The sequence below is a fragment of the Elephas maximus genome, chromosome 24, assembly GCF_024166365.1.
Source record: "Elephas maximus indicus isolate mEleMax1 chromosome 24, mEleMax1 primary haplotype, whole genome shotgun sequence".
Lineage (NCBI taxonomy): Eukaryota > Metazoa > Chordata > Mammalia > Proboscidea > Elephantidae > Elephas > Elephas maximus.
Window position 1 is genome coordinate 5,557,562 of NC_064842.1, and position 21,275 is coordinate 5,578,836.

Sequence of the window (21,275 nt, forward strand, 5' to 3'; positions counted from 1 at the left end):
AAATCTGGCCAGCAACTCCACAGCGGCTTCACCGAGCCTGCAGCCTGCAGACAAGCTCAGTGCAAGCACGTGGTTTAATTGTTGACGGAGGGCAATAATAGGTATCACCAGCAGGTTTTAATACGATCTTAAAATAGAGGGAAAGTTTGCTGTTGTGACATTGACAGAGAGACGCGATGATTTTGAGTAACGCACGATGATGGGGAGATGCTTTGAGATTAAATAAGAGCTATATAAAGGCTTGTCAGAAGGAATTCTAATGTGCCATCAGACACTTTGCATACTCTTAAATATGCAAAATGTCTCTTGGCACCCTAGAATTCCTTCTGACAAGCCTTTATATAGCTCTTATTTAGCTTCCTACTTTATTTTTAGGAAGCAGGTACTCAGAGAGCCTCTCTGAATGAAGCAACAAAGGGCAACTGGTCCTTTGGTGGGGAGGGCGAAAGAAACACAAACACACAAGAGCGCTCAAAAGTGGAAGCTTGTTTAATATTGCTCTACCATCATCCTGAAAGGTATAATAATCTGAGTTACACATCTGAACTGATTGGAGTTACAGAATCATATCTCCTTTTTGCATTTAACAATATATACAATATAAAATAAATACATTTACACAAATGGACATTTGCTGGAGCACACAGTATGGTACACGTCACAAAAATATACAATTGATTGCTTTACAGATGTGAAGCCCATCTACAGCTATAGACATGGTTTTATTATTATTATTATTATTTTACTACTGGCTATAATGCAACTCCTGGATTATTATAAGCAGTTTAAATTTTTTGTCCTTTTATGATCTTTGCACATAAGATTGCCATAAAATGTCTTCCTAGGCAGGTAAACAGAGACACTTAAATAATTAAAATACAATCACCAACACCCATTTTCTCTTCTCTAAGAAAAATAGCAGTTTTAAATTTTTTATATCTTTTATGTTATCATTTAAATGCAAAATAGTGGAATAAATACAACAATCTGATCTGACTGAAACACAAGTGGTAACTACAGGGAGTCACACAATCGTATTGCTTTAAATAAGAATAAACCTAAAAGAAGCAAAATTAAAATGAAAACCGCATGGCTAAAACATACACCTTTATTTAAAACTTTGCAAAACTTCACATTAAGTAAATGGTCTTGCCTGAAACTTGAGAAAAAACAGACCTCACTCGAGGTATCAGATGAGATCTACCCAAAAGTCTGTGCAATTCTTTGAGATCTAGATTTTCGTTTTGTTTCCTATTTGTGAGATCCTTGTTCTTTTGTAACGCTGAGAATCACTTAACACTGAAAACGAAATAAAAAAGGTACCTCGTTCTTTCAGCATATCTCCATTTCATATATTCAGTTGGTTCATTCTTATTTCTGAAGCCCAAGTACTTTAATGTGATACAGTGAAAACAAGGTATAGATTGTATATAATTTATTTTTATATAGTGTAGTTGAATAGTAGCAACTTAAACCCTGCACAAACTTTCTGGAAAATAATCTTTTGAAACACTTACATATATAAATAATCTTATAGAATCAGCACCTTTTTTTTTTTCCCAGGAGTTGTATTTTGTTGTTGTTGTTGTTATTTTTAAAGGGATGTGCCAATTTCTGAACTCCTATCACAGCTATAAATTTCAAGTTATTGACCATCTGAATGAATTGCTAAGGATGATTTATCTAGAATCACACTACAGACACTTCTCTACTGAGAAACCACAATCTACTATATAATCCCATATAGCTAATGATAGATACACAGTATTCCTAGCACGAGGGTGATGGACCATCAACCCAAGGTATTTTGTTTAAAGCACACGAAGTAGCAATTGTTTTGGAAACGTGTCTGCACCAAAAAGTTTTGCAACAACACAGAGCGAGTTAATAACAACGTCTGAGAGATGACTGAGTGAAAGCCATATATACAGCATTTAAAAATTAGACTTATCTATATTCTCGAAATATTCAAAGTTTTATTTCTAAGCTATACATTGGTATTCTATAATAAACCATTAGAGAAATTATTCCTTGTTTTGAAAATATTATTATGATTTTGATGTGTATCTGTTCGTAATGAATACTTGTTTGGAGTTTCAATCTCTTAATCATTATCAGGAAGAACCTTATTACTGATAAGGAATAGAATATACTACTGTAGTCTCCTGAGGAATTGTACATCCAATATTGTCTCTAATTCTACCCTGTGTCTAAAAGCACACACCACAAGAATCCAAACACCACAAGAAGAACAAGACAACAGTCTTTGAATGCAACATAAAATTCAGAAAAGCACAGCAAACATGAAACATTGAAAAGCTGAACTACGTTTCTTTTGTTTGTTAGGATTACAATTTTAATTACATCTGTGTACATAGAATAAGACTGTTCACACAGTACGGGGAGCAGCTACTAACACCGGTCCATTGGTGTAGCACTTCATGGAGGTTACTGTTTATTGGGTGTTCAGCGACTGTAGATTGGGGGGCATCTAACTGATTTCGTCATTAGATTACACCTCTTAACAGCCTGGAACCTGACTGACTTTCATGCTGTGACAATACTGGTTGAAAAGCACATATATTGGCTTAGCTCTTGGTAAAAAACTGCAGAGTAATTTGAACAAACATTTCAAAATGATAAAAAAAAAAGATACAAAAACTTATATAGACTGGGTTTTAGAATTTGGTCAGGCGTCTGCTGTCTTTGATCATTTTTTTTCCCCGCAAATTCTGGCATTTGCCTTATTGCCTCTTACACGAATACTGGCTCACAGCTCCTTCTGGGAAAGGTCTGTAACTTTGCGAACAGGCAGGATCTCATTCCTAAGCACCGCGGCAGCTGGAAATACATGGCAACCGGACCTCCCAGGTAGAGAGGTGCGCTCCTGATCATTCTACGGATCTGTATTCCATACGCAGTGCTTCTACACGCGACTATTCGGAGCCACTGTAGGTGTAATCTAATCCTTTGTTGTCAGTGAACGTTCAGATAAACCGGAGCTCAGGTTAAGATTATGATGTTTGGGACCAGACTGGCACACAACATAAATTGCATCCGTGATAATATGCACCTTCCCTTCAACTATTGCTTGAGTAAGTTAAATTCTCATATTAATAAATGGCTGAAAAGTGGTAAAGCTGGTACAAAAAAATCTCCATTTGTAAGAAGAAACAAAACATTTTTTTTAAAAATCTTCCTTCAGGATTCATTTGTCTTTCATTATTGTTCATAATTGTCCAAAGCCAGCACAAAATTGCAGTATTCTTATTTCTCTTTAGTATTGCATGAATGAATAAAGCTTAAACTATTCCCTGAAAAAGTTACATAGTAGCTAAACTAACAAATACCTGGAAGACTTGAAAAAACAATTAAGGAATCAAATGGCTGTAACTGATCTAGATGGAAAAGCAATGATAAGACGCAGCCAATGCAACGTTGCTTAAGTTGTCTAATTAGAGGCTGCTCCCGTGAAATCTAACACTGCACTCAGTCAATTCGTTTAGGTTGCACTGTACTTTTAGGTACGTCGGTTCTCTCTCTTTGATTCCTTAGTCATTGGGGACGTTGTGGTTCACAATAAGTTCACTGGTATCCATATTTGGATCTTCATCCTTTGGCAGGGCTGGCTTCCATCTCTCTTCAGTTAGAGACCTTTTTTACAAGTTCAGCAGCAGAAGGAAGGGAAAGGAAGGGAAGGAAAAGGGAAGAACATTTCCTTATAACTAAAACTATTTCAAATTTAGAAGAAACAGGGAGGATGAGAGAAAGGAGAGGGAGGAGTGGAAGAAGGAAGCAGAGAAGAAAGGAAGGAAGGAAGGGAAGGAGGGAGGGAGGAAGGAAGACGGAAGGAAGAAAAGAGGGAAATGAGGGTGAGATAAATGAAGAAAGCTAAGAAATGAGGAAGAGAGGGAAGAGAGGAGGGAGAAAAAAAGTAAAGAGGAAGAGAAATGAGAAAAGAAGATGGGAGACAAGGGAGAAGGAAGCTCATCAGGAAGAAAAGGAGAAATCTGAAAGCTGCTTCATAGTCTTGCTGCTAAATCAGTGCAGTCTTTGCTGATTTCGATGTTGATAACTAGACGCTAAAGTTCCTCGACATCACTTGGGTTTAATTTTCCCTTTTTCAGCGTGCAGAACGGGAAGGCCCAGGAAGCTTTCAGTCAGACCTTGGCCTCCAGCATTTCCAGAAAAAGTTTGTGCATGGGGACTTTGCCTTCCAGTTTGATGTTGTAGAAGTGCTGCACAGCCTTGGTAGAGGTCTGCCTCAGGAGCGGCAGCGTCATCAGCATCTTGCCAGCCCGGCGGGGGTCTTCCATGTGCTGGCCAGCCTCATAATCCTGCAGAGCCTCATGTAAGACATCCTGAAGCTTCTGAACAGCCTCGACGTCTTCTATGTGCATGGAGTCTGTGAAACAAAGCAAAAAATACAAATGAGAATAATAACAAACTTTTATGATGTATGATTTACGAAAGGTAAATATTATTTTTGAACTTCTCTCTAAGCTTAAGCTAAGCTTTGCTAACCCAAAGTTTAGTGGTTTGAACCCACCAGCCACTCTGAGCTCCCCAGAAGAAAAGACCTGGCAATCTGCTCCCACAAAGTTTACAACCTAGGAAATCCTGTGGGGCAGTTCTACGCTGTTGTGTATGGTCAATGTGAATCGGCATTGACCCAATGGCACCTAACAACAACAAGTTCCTTATGTTGTAATTTGTTCAGAGTCTCACATTGCCAGAATCTCTATGCTTTTTCTCTAAAATTTCCTAAAGTATGTCACTTCCAAAACTGACTTAGAACATTAGAATTATTGGAAAGATCTATTATTTAACCTTATGTGTTTCTTCCTTCTAAGAACTGAGCAAGGGAAGGTATTCCGTAAAAGATTACAATCTTGGTTATTCATTGACCCATTCATTTATATATTCATTCATTCAAGAAACAACTGTGGAATGAGTTCTAGCTAAATGCTGTGAGATAAAGTTGTCAAAAATCCTGATTTTGTCCTCAAGATGCCCACATTTCTCAAAGAGGGAAAAAAAGTTGACCAAGATCTTCAGAATTCCACATCAATACACTGAATCTAGCGCTATGTTCAGCTGTGACCTCCAGAAATCACAATAAAATGCTATCTTTTTAGGATTCTTTAGTGCACCATTAACAGTTCGTTAAAGTATCCTCACAGGGCTTGCTTCTTTGTTAACAGCAACAACAATAAAAATGGCTTCTTGAGATTATCGAGTTCTGAAAGTGTTCACATTTGTGAAGGTGAACGTTGCCCTTAAATGACTAATTTAAAAATCTATTTCAATCAAGCAAAGAAAGGGTTAACAGATTTGCTCCAATTATTCTTGAGACATGTAAGATGTAGGGGAAAAAAAAGTTACAGCTCTAGCTCTAAAACAGACACTTAATTATATACAAGTTTGAATCATTTAGCACGTTTTATTGATTCTGATGACAGTTTATCTGTTAATTACACATAATGGAGTCTTTGGGGGATTCTTGTGTTTAATAATTCTACTTCTGTGAGAATGCAGAGCTCTAAGATATATGTAGTTAGCCTAATCTTTCACACAATTCGAATATCGGATCGCATACACAAAAAGAGAGAGGAATGTCATTTAAAATCAAGTGGCTAAACATAGAATAAAAAATATGGCAAACTAATTAAAACAGATGCATAGAGACCAGTAACATGTTATTTAAATTTCCTTGTATTTGTTTTTTTCTTTTACATGTTCTTGAATCATTTTACCACATTGTTGGAGCAGTAAACCCTGTTTACATTACATGGTTATAGACATATTCTTTCAAAATTTTTTGAATAATATGGAATACAGTTGAATGCTGATGGCATACTGGCTAAGTGCTATGGCTGCTAACCAAAAGGCTGGCAGTTCAAATCCACCAGGCGCTCTTTGGAAACTCTGTGGGGCAGTTCCACTCTGTCCTATTGGCACAATGGTTAAGAGCTACAGCTGCTAACCAAAAGGTCAGCAGTTCAAATCCCCAAGCCACTTCTTGGAAACCCTATCGGGCAGTTCTACTCTGTCCTATAGAGTCATTACAAGTTGGAATTGACTTGAGAGGAACAGGTTTGGTTTGTTTTCGTTCTTTTTTTTGGTATGCTATGCCACACTATACTAAACTGCTCAATCTAGTTTTTGCCTAGTAGAACTCAAAGAAGGAATCCTTCAAAGCTGGAAATGTTTGACAGCGGTGCCCTGGAGTAGAGCTCAAAGCACTCCCTAACACACAGCCTAGCCTTTCCCTGTGAATTGTTTCTGCCTAGGGCTTTCTCCAATCTAGTTCCTTTTAGCATGGCAATCTCATCGATTTCCTAGGGTGTCCTCTTCCAGAAACGAGCTCACATGAGTTTTGAACTTATCTAAGGGTTGGTAATGATAGTGATGGAAAGCAGTCATAGGAATGATGGTAACAGTTTGTTTCTCTTTGCACTGAAATGCTGTTTGAAGGAAACATGATGGGCACAGAGTTGTTTCTCTACATATACAAAAGACTGCAGTGAGAACCAGGTACACACAGGAAGGGAAATGATGTAGGCTTGTCCATCCTATCCTGGGACTGAAGGTCAATACTCTAAATGAAAACAGATCAGGAAAACAGAAACTGCACTCTTTACAGAAAAAAAACAAAATTAAGAAAAAACACGTTTTCCAAGCAGACCAAAATAATAAGCTGACTAAATATGTACATCATAAATACACCATTTATTAAGCACCTACACCAGGTAAGCCCTCTGGTAAGCACTTTATGAACATTGCCTCATTGCACATCCTAACTACCCTACAAGCTTTGTGGCTCTAGTTCCACTTTACAAAGAAGAAAACAAAGGTTACGAGAGTTTAGTGACTTTCCCAAGACAAACAGGTAGTAAGTGTCAGAGTCAGGCTTAAACTCCGGTTTCTCTGACTCCAATGATGCTCCCAGAATGTATAATACTGGGCACAACATTAAGTCTTTCATGAGTTGAAGTCATCCTTTGAGATTGTCTGGTTCAACCTTCATCAGGAATCTTCTCTACAACATTCCAAATGGAGACATTTCCAGTTGTATGTAGAGCGCCCTACTTTACGAAGGGACAGAATATTAGAAATGACTTCTTCATATTTTCCCCAAATCTGTCTCTAACTTCATGCTTCAGTCCTGGTTCTAACAACTGGAGCAATATTGAAACAATGTACTTCTTCCCCATAACCCACTGCTGTCCCCATGGCAGACTCTTAAAGCTGGAAGTCAGCTAGACAGCCACCGCCTCCAACCCCTCTGTCCTTTCCCACTAGTCTTGCCCAGCAGGAGATATATTATAAGATGTCACAGGAAATGAGGCGAGAACAAATAGCAGAGAGATATGCTCACAAACAGCAATTAAGACTTCAAACTCTTCTTTAAAGACTGTGATTTAGTGTGAGAGATTTAAAAATGATTTAATCAAATTACTATGATAATTTAACTTCCCATTTACAGAGAAGATTCTAACTCATCTCAGTTTTACCCATTCTCCGATCTGTTAATACTTTAAATGCAAACTCACTAAATCTGAACTATTTAATTAGACCAGGATTCAGCTGGCAGACTGCTGAAGAAAATATTCATCTCCATTAGTGATCTTCGTTCAAGTTCTGGCTCTGTAGCTTTAATCTTTGTTTTGTTCTTTTGCCTAAATTTGTAGGTTTATGCCAGACTCAACAAAACAGTTTATGTAATTATTTAGTTTTGGCTGTTGCTGGTGATTCTTTTTAATTTCATATTTTAAAAGAAATATTCCCAGCATTTGTACTAGTGGGAACCAGCTAAACTTAATACTGGGGATCAACAGCTTACGGACAAGGCTTGGCTGCACATTAACATCACCGGTGAATTGTTAAGAAAAAAACTTGGATGCTTGAATTTACCTCCAAACCAAACAAAAACCAAACCTGTCGCTGTCGAGTCCATTCTGACTCAGACCAACCTTGCAGGACAGAGTAGAATTCTCCCATAGGGTTTCTAAGGAGCAGCTGTTAGACTTGAAATGCCGACCTTTTGTTTAGCAATCAAGCTTTAAACCACTGTGCCACAAGGGCTGCGAACCCAGCCCCCCACCCCTAGAGCTATTAAATCAGAACACTTGGGATGGATCCAAGACATCAGTATTTTTTTTTTTAAATGTCGGTGATTCTATTGCCAAGCCAGGGTTGAGAACTACTAAACTAGACAATAAGACAAACAAATGCTATCCTCAATGAGTCGAGTTTTTAAAAGATAATCAAGGCTGAAATAATACATATATTTTCACCATTTGTTTAAGTTTCAAACCCTAGTAACGAAATAGAACCCTTTTGTAGCGTCCATTTTTTTTTTTTTTACTCTGTGAAGTGGAATCTTAAAGGAATATGTCCAGCACAGATCATTTATTTTGGGAGGATAGTTAAGTATCCTTATACCTGAAGCTGTAAAATTCAATGAGACTTGGAGCCATTGCAAAAGAAGATTTTATTTTTATATCTTACCTAGAATAAAACACTGCCCTTCTCTATAATGAAAGTATTAATCATTGTGGACGTGGGCAGAGCTGGGGAAGAAGCTGCCCAATCTATTGAGAATAGTGTTCAGGACTTGTTGCTCATTCTTGGCAATATTCTCTCAACGGTGTCAAATCTCATTATGGGAATAAGATTGAATATAAGAAGCAGACTAAATATATTCAGAGTCAAGTCTAGGGCCTAATATCAACCACACTAACAGTAACCTCTTCTGTGGAACACAAGGTGTTGATTTTCTTCAGTGTTTTTAAACTGCCTACGTGAAGAGGAGTAGTGAGGGCAGGGCAATGGAATTCTCTCCATAAAAGTAAGAGCAGAAAATAAGGGGCAGAAAAAGTCAGCAAAAGCCTATGCTCTAAAAGAGAATTCATGTCTCCAAATTTTTACATGCAATGTAGGAGTCTAACAGAATGATCTTCTGGTTGCGATCGGCTGAGGGGTGGGTACTGAAGGACACTGGTGGACTGCGTGGCAAGTTGGCTCTTAATTAACACAAATAACCCTTTTCTGTCAAGTCAATTCCAACTCATACCGACCCTATAGGACAGAGTAGAACTGCTCCATGGGGTTTCCAAGGCTGTAAATCTTTACGGAAGCAGGCTGCCACATCTTTCTTCCACAGATAGGCTGGTAGCTTTGAACTGCCGGCCTTTTGGTTAGTAGCTGAGTGCTTAACCACTGATCCACCAGATAGTCTTAATTTTTTTTTTTCTAAACAGCCAAATATAAAGTTTTGATTACAAAAAGGTAGACTGGATTGTAGGAAGATGGAGATCATGGTAGCAAGGTTTTTTATTCTCTCCAAATCTGTACATAAAAAGATCACACACAACAACTAAATGGTAAAACTAAAATCCCTTGGACAACATTTACAACAAAAGGAGGCGATAAGGGCTCCCCAAGAATCCCCAACAGCCACAGGCCTGGACGGCACTGGCATCTACGTGAGGGAAGCGTGGAGTCTGTGAAGGAAGGACCTGGGAACGGGAGAACTTCAATACAGCCACCAGATATTCACCAGAAAGCGGGGGGGGGGGGGGGGGGGGTGCGGCTAATGTGAGAACAGCAGATGAATCTGGGCAGGGTCTTGTCCACTCTGCAGTGGCTTAATGCAAGGAGCCCTCACATAAGGAATGCAGGAGATGGAACACCCGTACTCTCAGAGCTGACTCAACAAGGGTCCTTTCAGAGGACAGCTTCAGATCCAGGAGAAACTGTTAGGAATAAAATCAAAATAGAGCATGATAGGCAAGCTGGAGGTGAAGGAAAGAGAAAGCCCAGATAAAAATGGAGAATGAAAATCTCAACAAGCAAACCACCATATAAACAACAGACACAGGAATTCTGTGATATTAGACACCCCCCTGAACTATGCCTCCTTATTTAGGAAAACTAATGTCATGTAAAAAGAAACAACGAGCATTGAGGTCCGAATCCATAAAATTAATATTTAAAAAAAAAAAAGAATAAGGAATACAATCCCCATGGACAATAAACATGCCAGAAAGTCATTCCCATAGAACTGCTCAAAATTATAACCTTCTATTTCAAAATGGACTAAAAGACAATAAAGAAAAATAAAACAAAACCTGTTGCCATTGAGTTGATTCTGACTCATAGCGACCCTATAGGCAGAGGAGAATTGCGCCATAGGGTCTCCAAGGCTGTGATCTTTACGGAAGCAAACTGCCACATCTTTCTCCCAAGGAGTGTGGGCTGGTGATTCGAACTACCAACCTTTCAGTCAGCAGCCGGCCACTTAAACACTGAGTCACCAGGGCTTCTCACAATAAAGATAAAACACATTAAAGACAAACATAAAGTCAAACTAGAAGAACTTAAAAAAAAAAAATGAAGTAACAGAACTCAGGAAGGAATTAGAAAATATGTTTCTAGAGAATAAAGCTAAACTAGAATGACCACAAGAGCAAATAAACACAACAAAAAATTTCTTGAGAGAAGATTAAAAAGGGAAAATTAAAAAAAAATCATAAAAAACCAACTATATAAAGAGATTAAAGAAGAATTCAGGTGAAAGTAGCAAGTATTAAAGACAGGCAAAGAAGATACAGAAAAAAAGAAAGCAAGACCAGAGCATAAAACACATACTAAAATCCATAATTCAAAAAACCTGGAAAAAAAACAAACAAACTGAAACTTCATATTGAAAGAATACATGTCTGAGGATATTGACCCAGAATCACGAACACAAAAATACACCCTATTTAAATTTCTGGGTTTAAAGAAGAAAAAAAAAATTTTTTTTTTTTTTGGTGAATCTAGGGAAAAGACAGGATTTCTAAGGATTTCTTGATGAGATTATCATCAAGCTTTTAAATAGCAATGCTCTATGTTAGAAGAAATTGAAGTAATGGATTTAAGATCCTCAAGGGGAGAAAGTGGGAGTTGATAATTTTATACTCAGCAAAACTGACTTTCAAGTTATCGATATTCAAAACTCAGGGAATATTGTTCCCATGAGCCCCTCCTGAAGAAGTGATGAGAGAACCAGCTTCAGACAACCAAGCGCCTAGAGAAATTCTGATATAAGAACTAGTGGTGAATATAAAATATTTAGTTATTCTCAGAACTAGACTTAAGTGAGGGTGAAAGGAAGAGAATACTGTATTTAATCACATCAATACAGAACAACTATAAAATGTGGGGACAATGGAGAGAATATGAACAAAAAAATTTTTTTAACTATTTTCAATGATAATTTTTGTAGTAGTAGTATACTAATCTTGTTATTTTGAGACTCTTTTATGTGTAACGTAGGTTAAAGTATATAAGGATGGGATATTCTACCGTCGTCTGTGTTCTTGGAAATCAGAATTCTCAGTGTGGAAGAAAGTAGATTTGGAAGTAATGTTAAAGAGGTTAAATAAATAAAGACAAGAACCAACAATAAAAATCTATAGTACTGAATTTGAATTAACGGTATTTGTATTGACTCATGAAGCACACTTAAAAATACACGCACAGATAGTCAGAATTCTTGTGTGTGCCTGTGTGTGGGGGGCGGGGAGGTCCGAGCTCTGCCCACTGAAGAGAAAGAATGACCAACCCCGTAATCCGGCAGTGAGCACCTCTAGCACACAGACTCTGTTCTGATTCTAGGCCCTGACCAGGAAATATTTAAGAATGAGTCTGGAACATATCGGCATACCAGATACAAGCATATATTTACGATACTGGGTCAGTCAAAAAGATTCCAGAAACCTACCTGAAGGTGTTTCCACTGACCAAAAAATGGAATGACTTGAGCTTCAAAAAAGACAGTAATTGCAATACATGAGTTTATAATTACATTAAAACAACATGCTAATTGGTTACCTTTAAATTAAGATGGAACCCCGATTCTTTATCTTGAAAATTGGTAAATAAAGAGAAACAATGAACCATTTCTCTTCCTTTTGCTGTACAAATTGTACCACTGGTAACGAAATAAGAGATGAGAGAAAGCACTACTTTCATAGACTTGAATGATAAGAAATGATAAGTTTACAAATCACCATTTTGCAGCACCCAATGATTACTGGATTTAGACAATGAGCAACACTGCTAGCATCACAAAAGGAGAGATGCCCAGACATTTTGTGCCTCCCGGTGAACAACACACCATCTATAGGTACTGTAGGGATAGAACCCGAATCTGATTGAGCCTCTGGAGCCAGCTGCCAATTTGCAGGAAGTGAAAAAAGCAGAGAAGCATGACGAGCTTCTTTAACGGTATGCAGCCTGGAAAATCTGGGCTGTGGTAAACTCTACAGACCAAACTGTAAGATGATGAAAATAGGGGAGGAACTTGTAGATTAGAGGAGATTAAAAAAATAAAGCCGTAAGAAATTTTTTTTTTTTGGGTAAATGGGTGAGACTAAGCCTAGGGACAGCTGTTTAGTGATAAAATCATAAAGAAACACAAAGACGCAATGATTATAAAAGTCAATATAGGATACTTGTTACCCTCACGGCGCGGTTATAATCACTTGTGATTTAAAAATGATGACCAAGATGTAAACTACCACTTTCCATCAAAAGATGCTGTTATTCTAGAAATACTGCGTAGAAATAAAAAAGAAAACTTGCCTTTAAGCATGAAGATTCTGCTTATTCTTGAATCTCTTGGGCTCACATGGTTACAAGTTTTGGGTGAGGTCAGGCAACAATGGTTGCGATGTGAGGGACAGCTAGGCTGCTGTGAATTCTTGTTGACTTGGGCAAAAGAGAATAATCAGGATAAAAATAGTTCATAATCTTAAACTGTTTTTAACCTTCCGGTGTATAAAAACGAACGTGTTACCTTGGGGCTGATGACAATAGTTTCAAACTCTTAGACATAAAAGTCAATATAACCAATCAGAGAAAAGAATCCTATGATATAACCATACCCAAAATGCTTATAGCGATATTTCACTATATTCTCCAATAAATAGATAACAGTAATTATTAAAAAGACCCACATTATGCTGAGTGAAATAAGTCAATCACAAAAACAACAAATATTGTTTATGAGACCATTATTATAAAAACCCAAGATAAGGTTTACACACAGAAACAAAATAAAACAATCTTTTATAGTTATGAGGGAGGGGAGCGGTGGGGAAGAGAAATTACTAACTAGATAGTAAACAAGCGTTAAGGGAAAGAAAACACACAATACACGGGAAGTCAGCACAACTTGACCAAGGCAAAGCCACAGAAGCCTCCTAGACACATCCAAACACTTTGAGACACTGAATTGCTGGGGCTAGGGGCCGTGGTCTCGGGGGCCATCTAGGTCAATTGGTATAACGTAGCTCATAAAGAAAATGTTCTACATCCTACTTTGGTGAGTAGTGTCTGGGGTCTTAAAAGCTTGCAAATGGCCGTCTAAAATACATCAGTTGGTCCCAACATGTTTGCAGCAAAGGAGAATGAAGAAAACCAAAGACACAAGGAAAATATTAGTCCAAGGGACTAATGGATCACATGAACCACAGCCTCCACCAGCCTGAGCCCAGAAAAACTAGACGGTGCCCAGCTACTACCACTGGCCGTTCTGACGATAGAAGTTTCCAGACACAGTGGGAGAAAAATGTACAAGAAAATTCAAATGCACAAATAAAGCCCAGACTTACTGGTCTGACAGAGACTGGAGGAATCCCCAAGACTATGGCCCCCGGAACACCCTGATAACTCAGAACGGAAACCACTTGGGAAGTCCATCTTTTAGCCAAAGATTAGACAGGCCTATAAAACAAACAACACATGTGAGGAATGTGATTCCTAGTTCAAGCAAGTATCTGAGACCAAAGGGCAACACCTGCCCTAAAGCAAGGATGAGAACGCAGAAGAGAAAGGAAAACTGGATGAACGGACTCTGGGAACCCAGGCTAGAAAGGGAAAGGGGGAGAGTGCTGACACATTGCAGGGATTGCAACCAACATCACAAAACAATTTGTGTATAAATTTTTGAATAAGAAACGAATTTGCACTGCAAACTTTCACTTAAAACATGATAAAAATAAAAACAAAAACATTGCCACTGAGTCGATTCTGACTCACACTGATGCTATAGCACAGAGTAGAACTGCCCCATAAGGTTCCCAACGCTGTAATCTTTACGGAAGCAGACTGCCATATCTTCAATCCGCTGACCTTTCAGTTAGCAGCCGAGCACCTCATCACAGGCCTCCCACAAAATAATTATAGAACTATTGAGAATTTCCAAAATGGAAAGAATTCTAGAGATCAGTCTAACCACTTAGTGTACACATGAGAACCTTCCAACCCGTTGTTGTCAAGTCGATTCTGACTCGCAATGACCCTACAGGACAGAGAAGAACTGCCTGATAGGGTTTCCAAGGAGTGACTGGTGGATTTGAACTGCCGACCTTTTGATTAGCAGCTGAACACTTAACCACTGCTCCACCAGGGCTCCATACACATCAAAAAAAAAAAAAAATCAAAGCATACGCCAATTCAACTGTTTCTACACGTATCATTCAGCGGAACTGATTACATTCCCCAAGGTGTGCAACCCTCCTCACCCTCCTCTTCTGAGCATTTCCTCCCCCTTTAACATAAACTTACTGCCCCCTAAGGCTCATATCTAACCTTTCAAGTTGCTGTTGTCAATTTGATCCCATATAGATAGTCCTTAAAAAAGCACAATGCTCAAGAAGGACGTTTTTTTACTAGCTAAACTAAACTATGGTTTTAAGAAGACTTCGGGGGATATTTTTGATTTAAGGTTTAAAGATTATTTCAGGGGTTCACTCAACCTTCATGGCTCCAGGAAGTGTGGAGTCCATGAGAATTTGAAATTCTGTTCGGAATTTTCCCACTTTTGATCAGGATTTTTGTATGGAATCTTTTATCAAAATGTTCAGTAATGGTAGCCAGGTACCATCAAGTTCTGGTCTCATGGCAAAGGAGGAAGTTGTTCATGGAGGCAGTTAGCCACGTGTTCCATATCCTCCTTCTATTCCTGACTCTCCTTCTTCCTCTGTGGCTCCAGGTGAGTAGAGACCAATTGTTGTGCGTTGGGTGGCCATTTGCAAGCTTTTCAGACCCCAGGCACTATGCAACCAACTAGGAGGTAGAATAGAAACACTAAAAATGTTATTAGGCCAATTAACTGGGATGTCCCATGAAACCATGACCCCAAAGCCTCCAATCAAGTAACCAAATCACAGGAAGCTTTTTGTTTGTACACAAGCAGCCTCAGCAGCTGCTCCTTTTTTTTTTTTTTTCCATTGTTGTAAATATATTTATCACACTTTTGCCAATTCAAGTTTTTACAAGTGTACAACTTATTGACAGCAATTACAATAATTGGCTTTGAAACCCTACCCTTAATCAATGCAATATTTCTATCACTGTCCATCCCCCCCACCCCCTTTTCCCCTTCACTCCTACCCCTGGTAACCACTAATAAACTTTGGTCTCAATATACATTTGCGTTTTCTTGTCTTTTTATATAAGTGAGGTCATATAATATTTGTCCTTTGCGATTGACTTATTGCACTCAGCATAATGTCCTCTAGCTCCATCTATATTGTAGCATGTATGAAGATTTCATTTCTCCTACTGGCTGACTAGTATTTCATTATATATATGTACCACATTTTGTTTATCCATTCATCTATTGATGGGCATTTAGGTATTTGACAAAAATCCAATAATCAAAACATATACAAAACTTTGACAATTTAACAACAAAAAGACAAATAACCCAATCATAAAATGGGCAAAAGATCTGAACAGACATTTCACAAAACAGGACATTCAAATGGCCACCAAACATAAAAAGTTGCTCAGCATCATAGAAAAGGATGGAATACTCCCAAACTCATTCTATGAAGCCAGCATAACCCTGATACAAAACCAGGTAAAGACTCCACAAAAAAGAAAATTACAGGCCAATATCCCTCATGAACTTAGACACAAAAACCCTCAACAAAATTCTAGCCAATAGAATTAAACATATTAAAAAAATAATTCACCATGACCAAATGGGATTCATACCAGGTTTGCAAAGATGGTTCAACATTAGAAAAACAACCAATGTAATCCACCACATAAATAAAACAAAAGACAGGAACCACATGATCTTATCAATTGATACAGAAAAGGCATCTGACAAAGTCTAACACCCATTCATGATAAAAACTCTCCGCAAAATAGGAACAGAAGGAAAATTCCTAAACATTATACAGGGCATTTATACAAAGCCAACAGCCAACATCATCCTAAATGGAGAGAGAATGAAACCATTACCACTGAGAACAGGAACCAGACAAGGATGCCCTTTATCACCACTCTTATTCAACACTGTGCTGGAGGTCCTAGCCAGAGCTATAAGGCTAGATAAAGAAATAAAGGGCATCCAAATTGGCAAAGAAGAAGTAAAAGTATCTTTGTTTGCAGATGACATGATCTTATACACAGAAAAATGTAAAAAATCCTTAAGAAAACTACTGAAACTAATAGAAGAGTTCAGTAGAGGTTCAGGGCACAAGATAAACATACATAAATCAGTTAGATTCCTCTGCATCAACAAAGAGAGCAATGGGGAGGAAATCACCAAATCAACATCATTTACAATAGCCCCTAAGAAGATAAAGTACTTAGGAATAAATCTCACCAGAGTTGTAAAAGACCTATACAAAGAAATCTGCGAGACACTCCTGCAAGAAACCAAAAGAGACCTTCATAAGTGGAAAAACATACCTTGCTCATGGATAGGAAGACTCAAAATTGTAAAAATGTCTATTCTGCCCAGAGCGATCTATAAATACAATGCAATCCCGATCCAAATACCAGTGACATTTTTTAATGAGACGGCGAAACAAATACCAACTTCTAATGGAAGGGAAAGAGGCCCTGGATAAGTAACGCATTATTGAAAAAGAAGAACAAAGTGGGGGGACTCACACTACCTGACTTTAGAACATATTATACAACCACAGTAGTCAAAACAGCCTGGTACTGGTAAAAGAACAGAAATGAGAATCCAGACATAAATCCATCCACATATGAGCAACTGATATTTGACAAAGGCCCAAAGTCTGTTAAATGCAGAAAAGACAGTCTCTTTAACAAATGATGCTAGCATAACTGGATATCCATCTGCAAAAAAATGAAGCAAGGCCCATACCTCATACCATGCACAAAAACCAACTCAAAATGGATCAAAGACCTAAATATAAAATCTAAAATGATAAAGTTCATGGAAGAGAAAATAGGAACAATGCTAGGAGCCCTAATACATGGCATAAACGGTATACAAAACATTACCAGAACTGCAAAAACAGCAAAAGAGAAATTAGATAACTGGGAGCTCCTAAAAGTCAAAAATCTATACTCATCCAAAGACTTCACCAAAAGAGTAAAAAGATTACCTACAGATTGGGAAAAAGTTTTTAGCTGTGACATCTCTAATCAGCAGCTGATCTCTAAAATCTACACATTACTGCAAAAACTCAACAACAGAAAGACAAATAACCCAATTAAAAAATGGGCAAAGAATATGAACGGACATTTCACTCAAGAAGACATTCAGGTAGCTAAGAGATACATGGGGAAATGCTCACATTCATTAGCCATTAGAGAAACGCAGATCAAAACTACAATGAGATTCCACCTCACTCCAACAACAACAAAAAAAAAAAACAAGGCCGGCATTAATTAAAAAAACACAGAATAATAAATGTCGGAGAGGTTGTGGAGAGACTGGAACACTTAATACACTGCTGGTGGGAATGTAAAATGGTACAACCACTTTGGAAGTCAATTTGGTGCTTCCTTAAAAAGCTAGAAATAGAACTACCATATCATCTACCAATCCCACTCCTTGGAGTATATCGTAGAGAAGTAAGAGCCTTTACATGAACAGATATATGCACACCCATGTTCACTGCAGCACTGTTTACAATATAGCAAAATGATGGAAGCAACCAAAGTGCCCATCAACGGATGAATGGATAAATTATGGTATATTCACACAATGGAATGCTACACATCGATAAAGAACAATGCATCTGTGAAACATTTCATAACATGGAGGAACCTGGAAAGCATTATGCTGAGTGAAATTAGTCAGTTGCAAAAGGACAAATATTGTACGAGACCACTATTATAAGAACTGGAGAAATAGTTTAAACAGAGAAGAAAATATTCTTTGATGGTTACGAGGAGGGAGGGAAGGAGAGGGAGATTCACTAATTAGACAAGAACTAATTTAGGTGAAGGGATGGAGAACACACAATACAGGAGAGGTCAGCACTACTGGACTAAACCAAAAGCAAAGAAGTTTCCTGAATAAACTGAATGCTTCAAAGGCCAGAGTAGCAGGGGCGGGGGTTTGGGGACCATGGTTTCAGAGGACATCTAGGTCAATTGGCATAATAAAAACTATTAAGAAAATATTCTGCATCCCATTTTGGAAAGTGGCATCTGGGGTCTTAAACACTAGCAAGCGGCCATCTAAGATGCATCAATTGGTCTCAACCCACCTGGAGCAAAGGAGAATGAAGAACACCAAAGACACAAGGTAAGTACGAGCCCAAGAGTCAGGATGGGCCGCAAACCAGTGACTACATCAGCCTGAGACCAGAAGAACTAGATGGTGCCCAGCTACAACCGATGACTGCCATGACCGGGAGCACAACAGAGAATCCCGAAGGAGCAGGAGAGCAGTGGGATGCAGACCCCAAATTCTAGTAAAAAGACTTAACGGTCTGACTGAGACCAGAAGGACCCCAGAGGTCATGGTCCCCAGACCTTCTGTTAGCCCAAGACAGGAACCATTCTCAACACCAACTCTTCAGACAGGGATTGGACTGGACTACAAGACAGAAAATGATACTGGTGAGTTGATCAAGCAGACACATGAGACTATGTGGGCAGCTCCTGTCTGGAGGGGAAATGTGAAGGCCAAGGGGGACAGAAACTGGCTGAATGGACACAGAAACACAGGGTGGAGAGAAGGAATGTGCTGTCTCATTAGGCGGAGAGCAAGTAGGAGTATATAGCAAGGTGTATATAAGGTTTTGTATGAGAGACTGACTTGTAAACTTCCACTTAAAGCACAATAAAAATTTAAAAAAAAAAAAAGGTGCTCAGAGTCATTAGCTGTCAGAGAGACGCAAATCAAAAGCACAATGAGATACCATTTCACTTTCACTGAGATGGCTAAGATAAAAACAAATAAACAAACAAAAAAAATACCCCAGAAAATAACGAATGTTGGCAAAGATGTGAGGAAACTGGAGACTTTACCCAGCGCTGGTAGGAATGCAAACAGCTATAACCGCTGTGGAAAACAGTGCGGTAGTTCCTCAAAAAGCTAAACATAGAAGTACCATACGACCTAACAATTCCATTCCTACGTATATGCCCAAAGGACTCGAAAGCACGGACTCAGACAGGGACTTGCACACCAACGTTCACTGCAGCACTATTCGCAATAGTCCAAGAAAGGCTTTCAGATATTTGAATGTGAGATTTGCGGAATCAGTCCATGGTGCCTTGTTTCTTTGGTTATACACGTGATGATGGGGGATGCACTCCCAGTCCTGTTCTGGTTTTGTAAGTATTCCTGCAGTCACATATGACAGAAACAGAGCTACCAAAAATATGACAGCCACTATCAGGAAGCCAATTTCCTATTTCCCAAGCATAAGCACAACATTTATAATTATTGAATAAAGACAGATGTTTAAAGTAAACTGATAATTTAGATAAATGAGACAATGGCTGTTAACAGCTACAGCCATACAGGGAAAGCTAATATACCTATATAAATGACAGGAAGATAGATTTTTTTGTACAAAAAGCCACCTACGTTAATGTGAAATCCTTAAATATTAAAAAAGCACCCAGGAACTTTTTAGGGTATTTATGAACATTAAAATATTTTCATATCGATGTGTTTATGAGCAGTTTGAGAAACTTACACTGGGTCTAAGCAAGGCTGGATTGGTAGCTTTATTGCTGTCCTCCAAATAATGGCTGATAAGATGGGATACTACAACACCACACTGACAATATCAAAGAATATGACTGTCTGTGCGGTTTATTCCAAGTTCGGACGGTAGGGCCTGGGATTGGGTGAGTGAGAGAAGGCCATGTTTATATAGCATAAGAGAGGTGGCATAACTTAGAGATTAACACAGTCCTTACACTACTTACTCATTTCTCCTTTAGTATGGACTGGTATTTAATTAAAACAATTTTTTGGTGTTGAGAGTCTAAAAGAATGTCAGAATCACTTGCAGGCAATTTTGTGACATGGAGAATTTTTCCATGAAGAAGCAATGCCACTCAACTCCAAACTATGATAAGAGAAAAAGGGAGGGCTTATTAACCATTTCTGGCTTGCAACAAGAAAAACAAACTAACTCCTTCTTTAAATATTTTATAATCACCAGTCACTGCTCTAAAATAGGTCATTTCCTTCCCTAAACAGCAGGGTATGTGGGCTTAAATATTTACTTATCAAAAACATTAATGATTATACTTCTAAACAACAAAGACAGAAATGCTGCTACAAATTAGAGCAGGTGGTCAGAATTACAATACATATTCACAAAGTTTACAGCTAACAGCTAAAAAGTTTTGATAAAATTTTAGCATTACTCAGCATTTAGGATTAGTTAATGAATTTTAAATGCAATTTCGAACATAAAGTACAAGACATAAGACATACTTGCTGTATTTAAAAATACTTAACCTGATACCTGGCTGCTATAAATGTTTTAAATTAGAATCACTTTAGGAGCACCAAACAAAAAATCTTCCCAAAAGTATGGCAGCAAAATCTTTTATCTAACAATGAGAGCTTGCTACCACGTGAAGTTCATGCCAACTAATAAACTCTTAAGAAAAATTCCATCCCATGTCCCACTTTGATCTTCTAGCGAGCAGGAGGAGGGATTCTTCAAAGTTTGTAACAACAATGCCATTTTCCTAAGTAATCATATCTCACACAGAGGAGTGAAAGAGGGGTGAGTGGTATAGTGGGGTTACGTTCCCATTTAGCAGGAAATGCTAAACTCCATTATGAAGACAAATAGGAAAGTACGACTTCATTGTAGAAAACAATTTCCCTCCTATCAGTCCAAGGATTCACGCATCAATATTGTAGATGAACTGTTAATTACAAAATCAATTAAAAATTATTTCTAAAAACAGTCACGCGCCCCTGGCTCTCATGGGGGCAATTTGGGCAGTAGGTCTCA

General features: G+C 38.2%; 1 protein-coding gene across 17 annotated transcripts in view; it reads right to left on the reverse strand.

The window, feature by feature from the left end:
• Positions 1-889: 889 nt before the first annotated feature.
• Positions 890-21,275, reverse strand: part of ESRRG (estrogen related receptor gamma) — a 724,179-nt gene continuing 703,793 nt past the window's right edge. For all 17 annotated transcript variants that reach the window (XM_049868242.1, XM_049868248.1, XM_049868244.1 and 14 more), the window contains one exon: positions 890-4,405. In XM_049868242.1, coding sequence (XP_049724199.1) covers positions 4,161-4,405 — 245 coding nt within the window. In that variant the 3' untranslated portion in view covers positions 890-4,160. The remainder of the gene's footprint in view (positions 4,406-21,275) is intronic.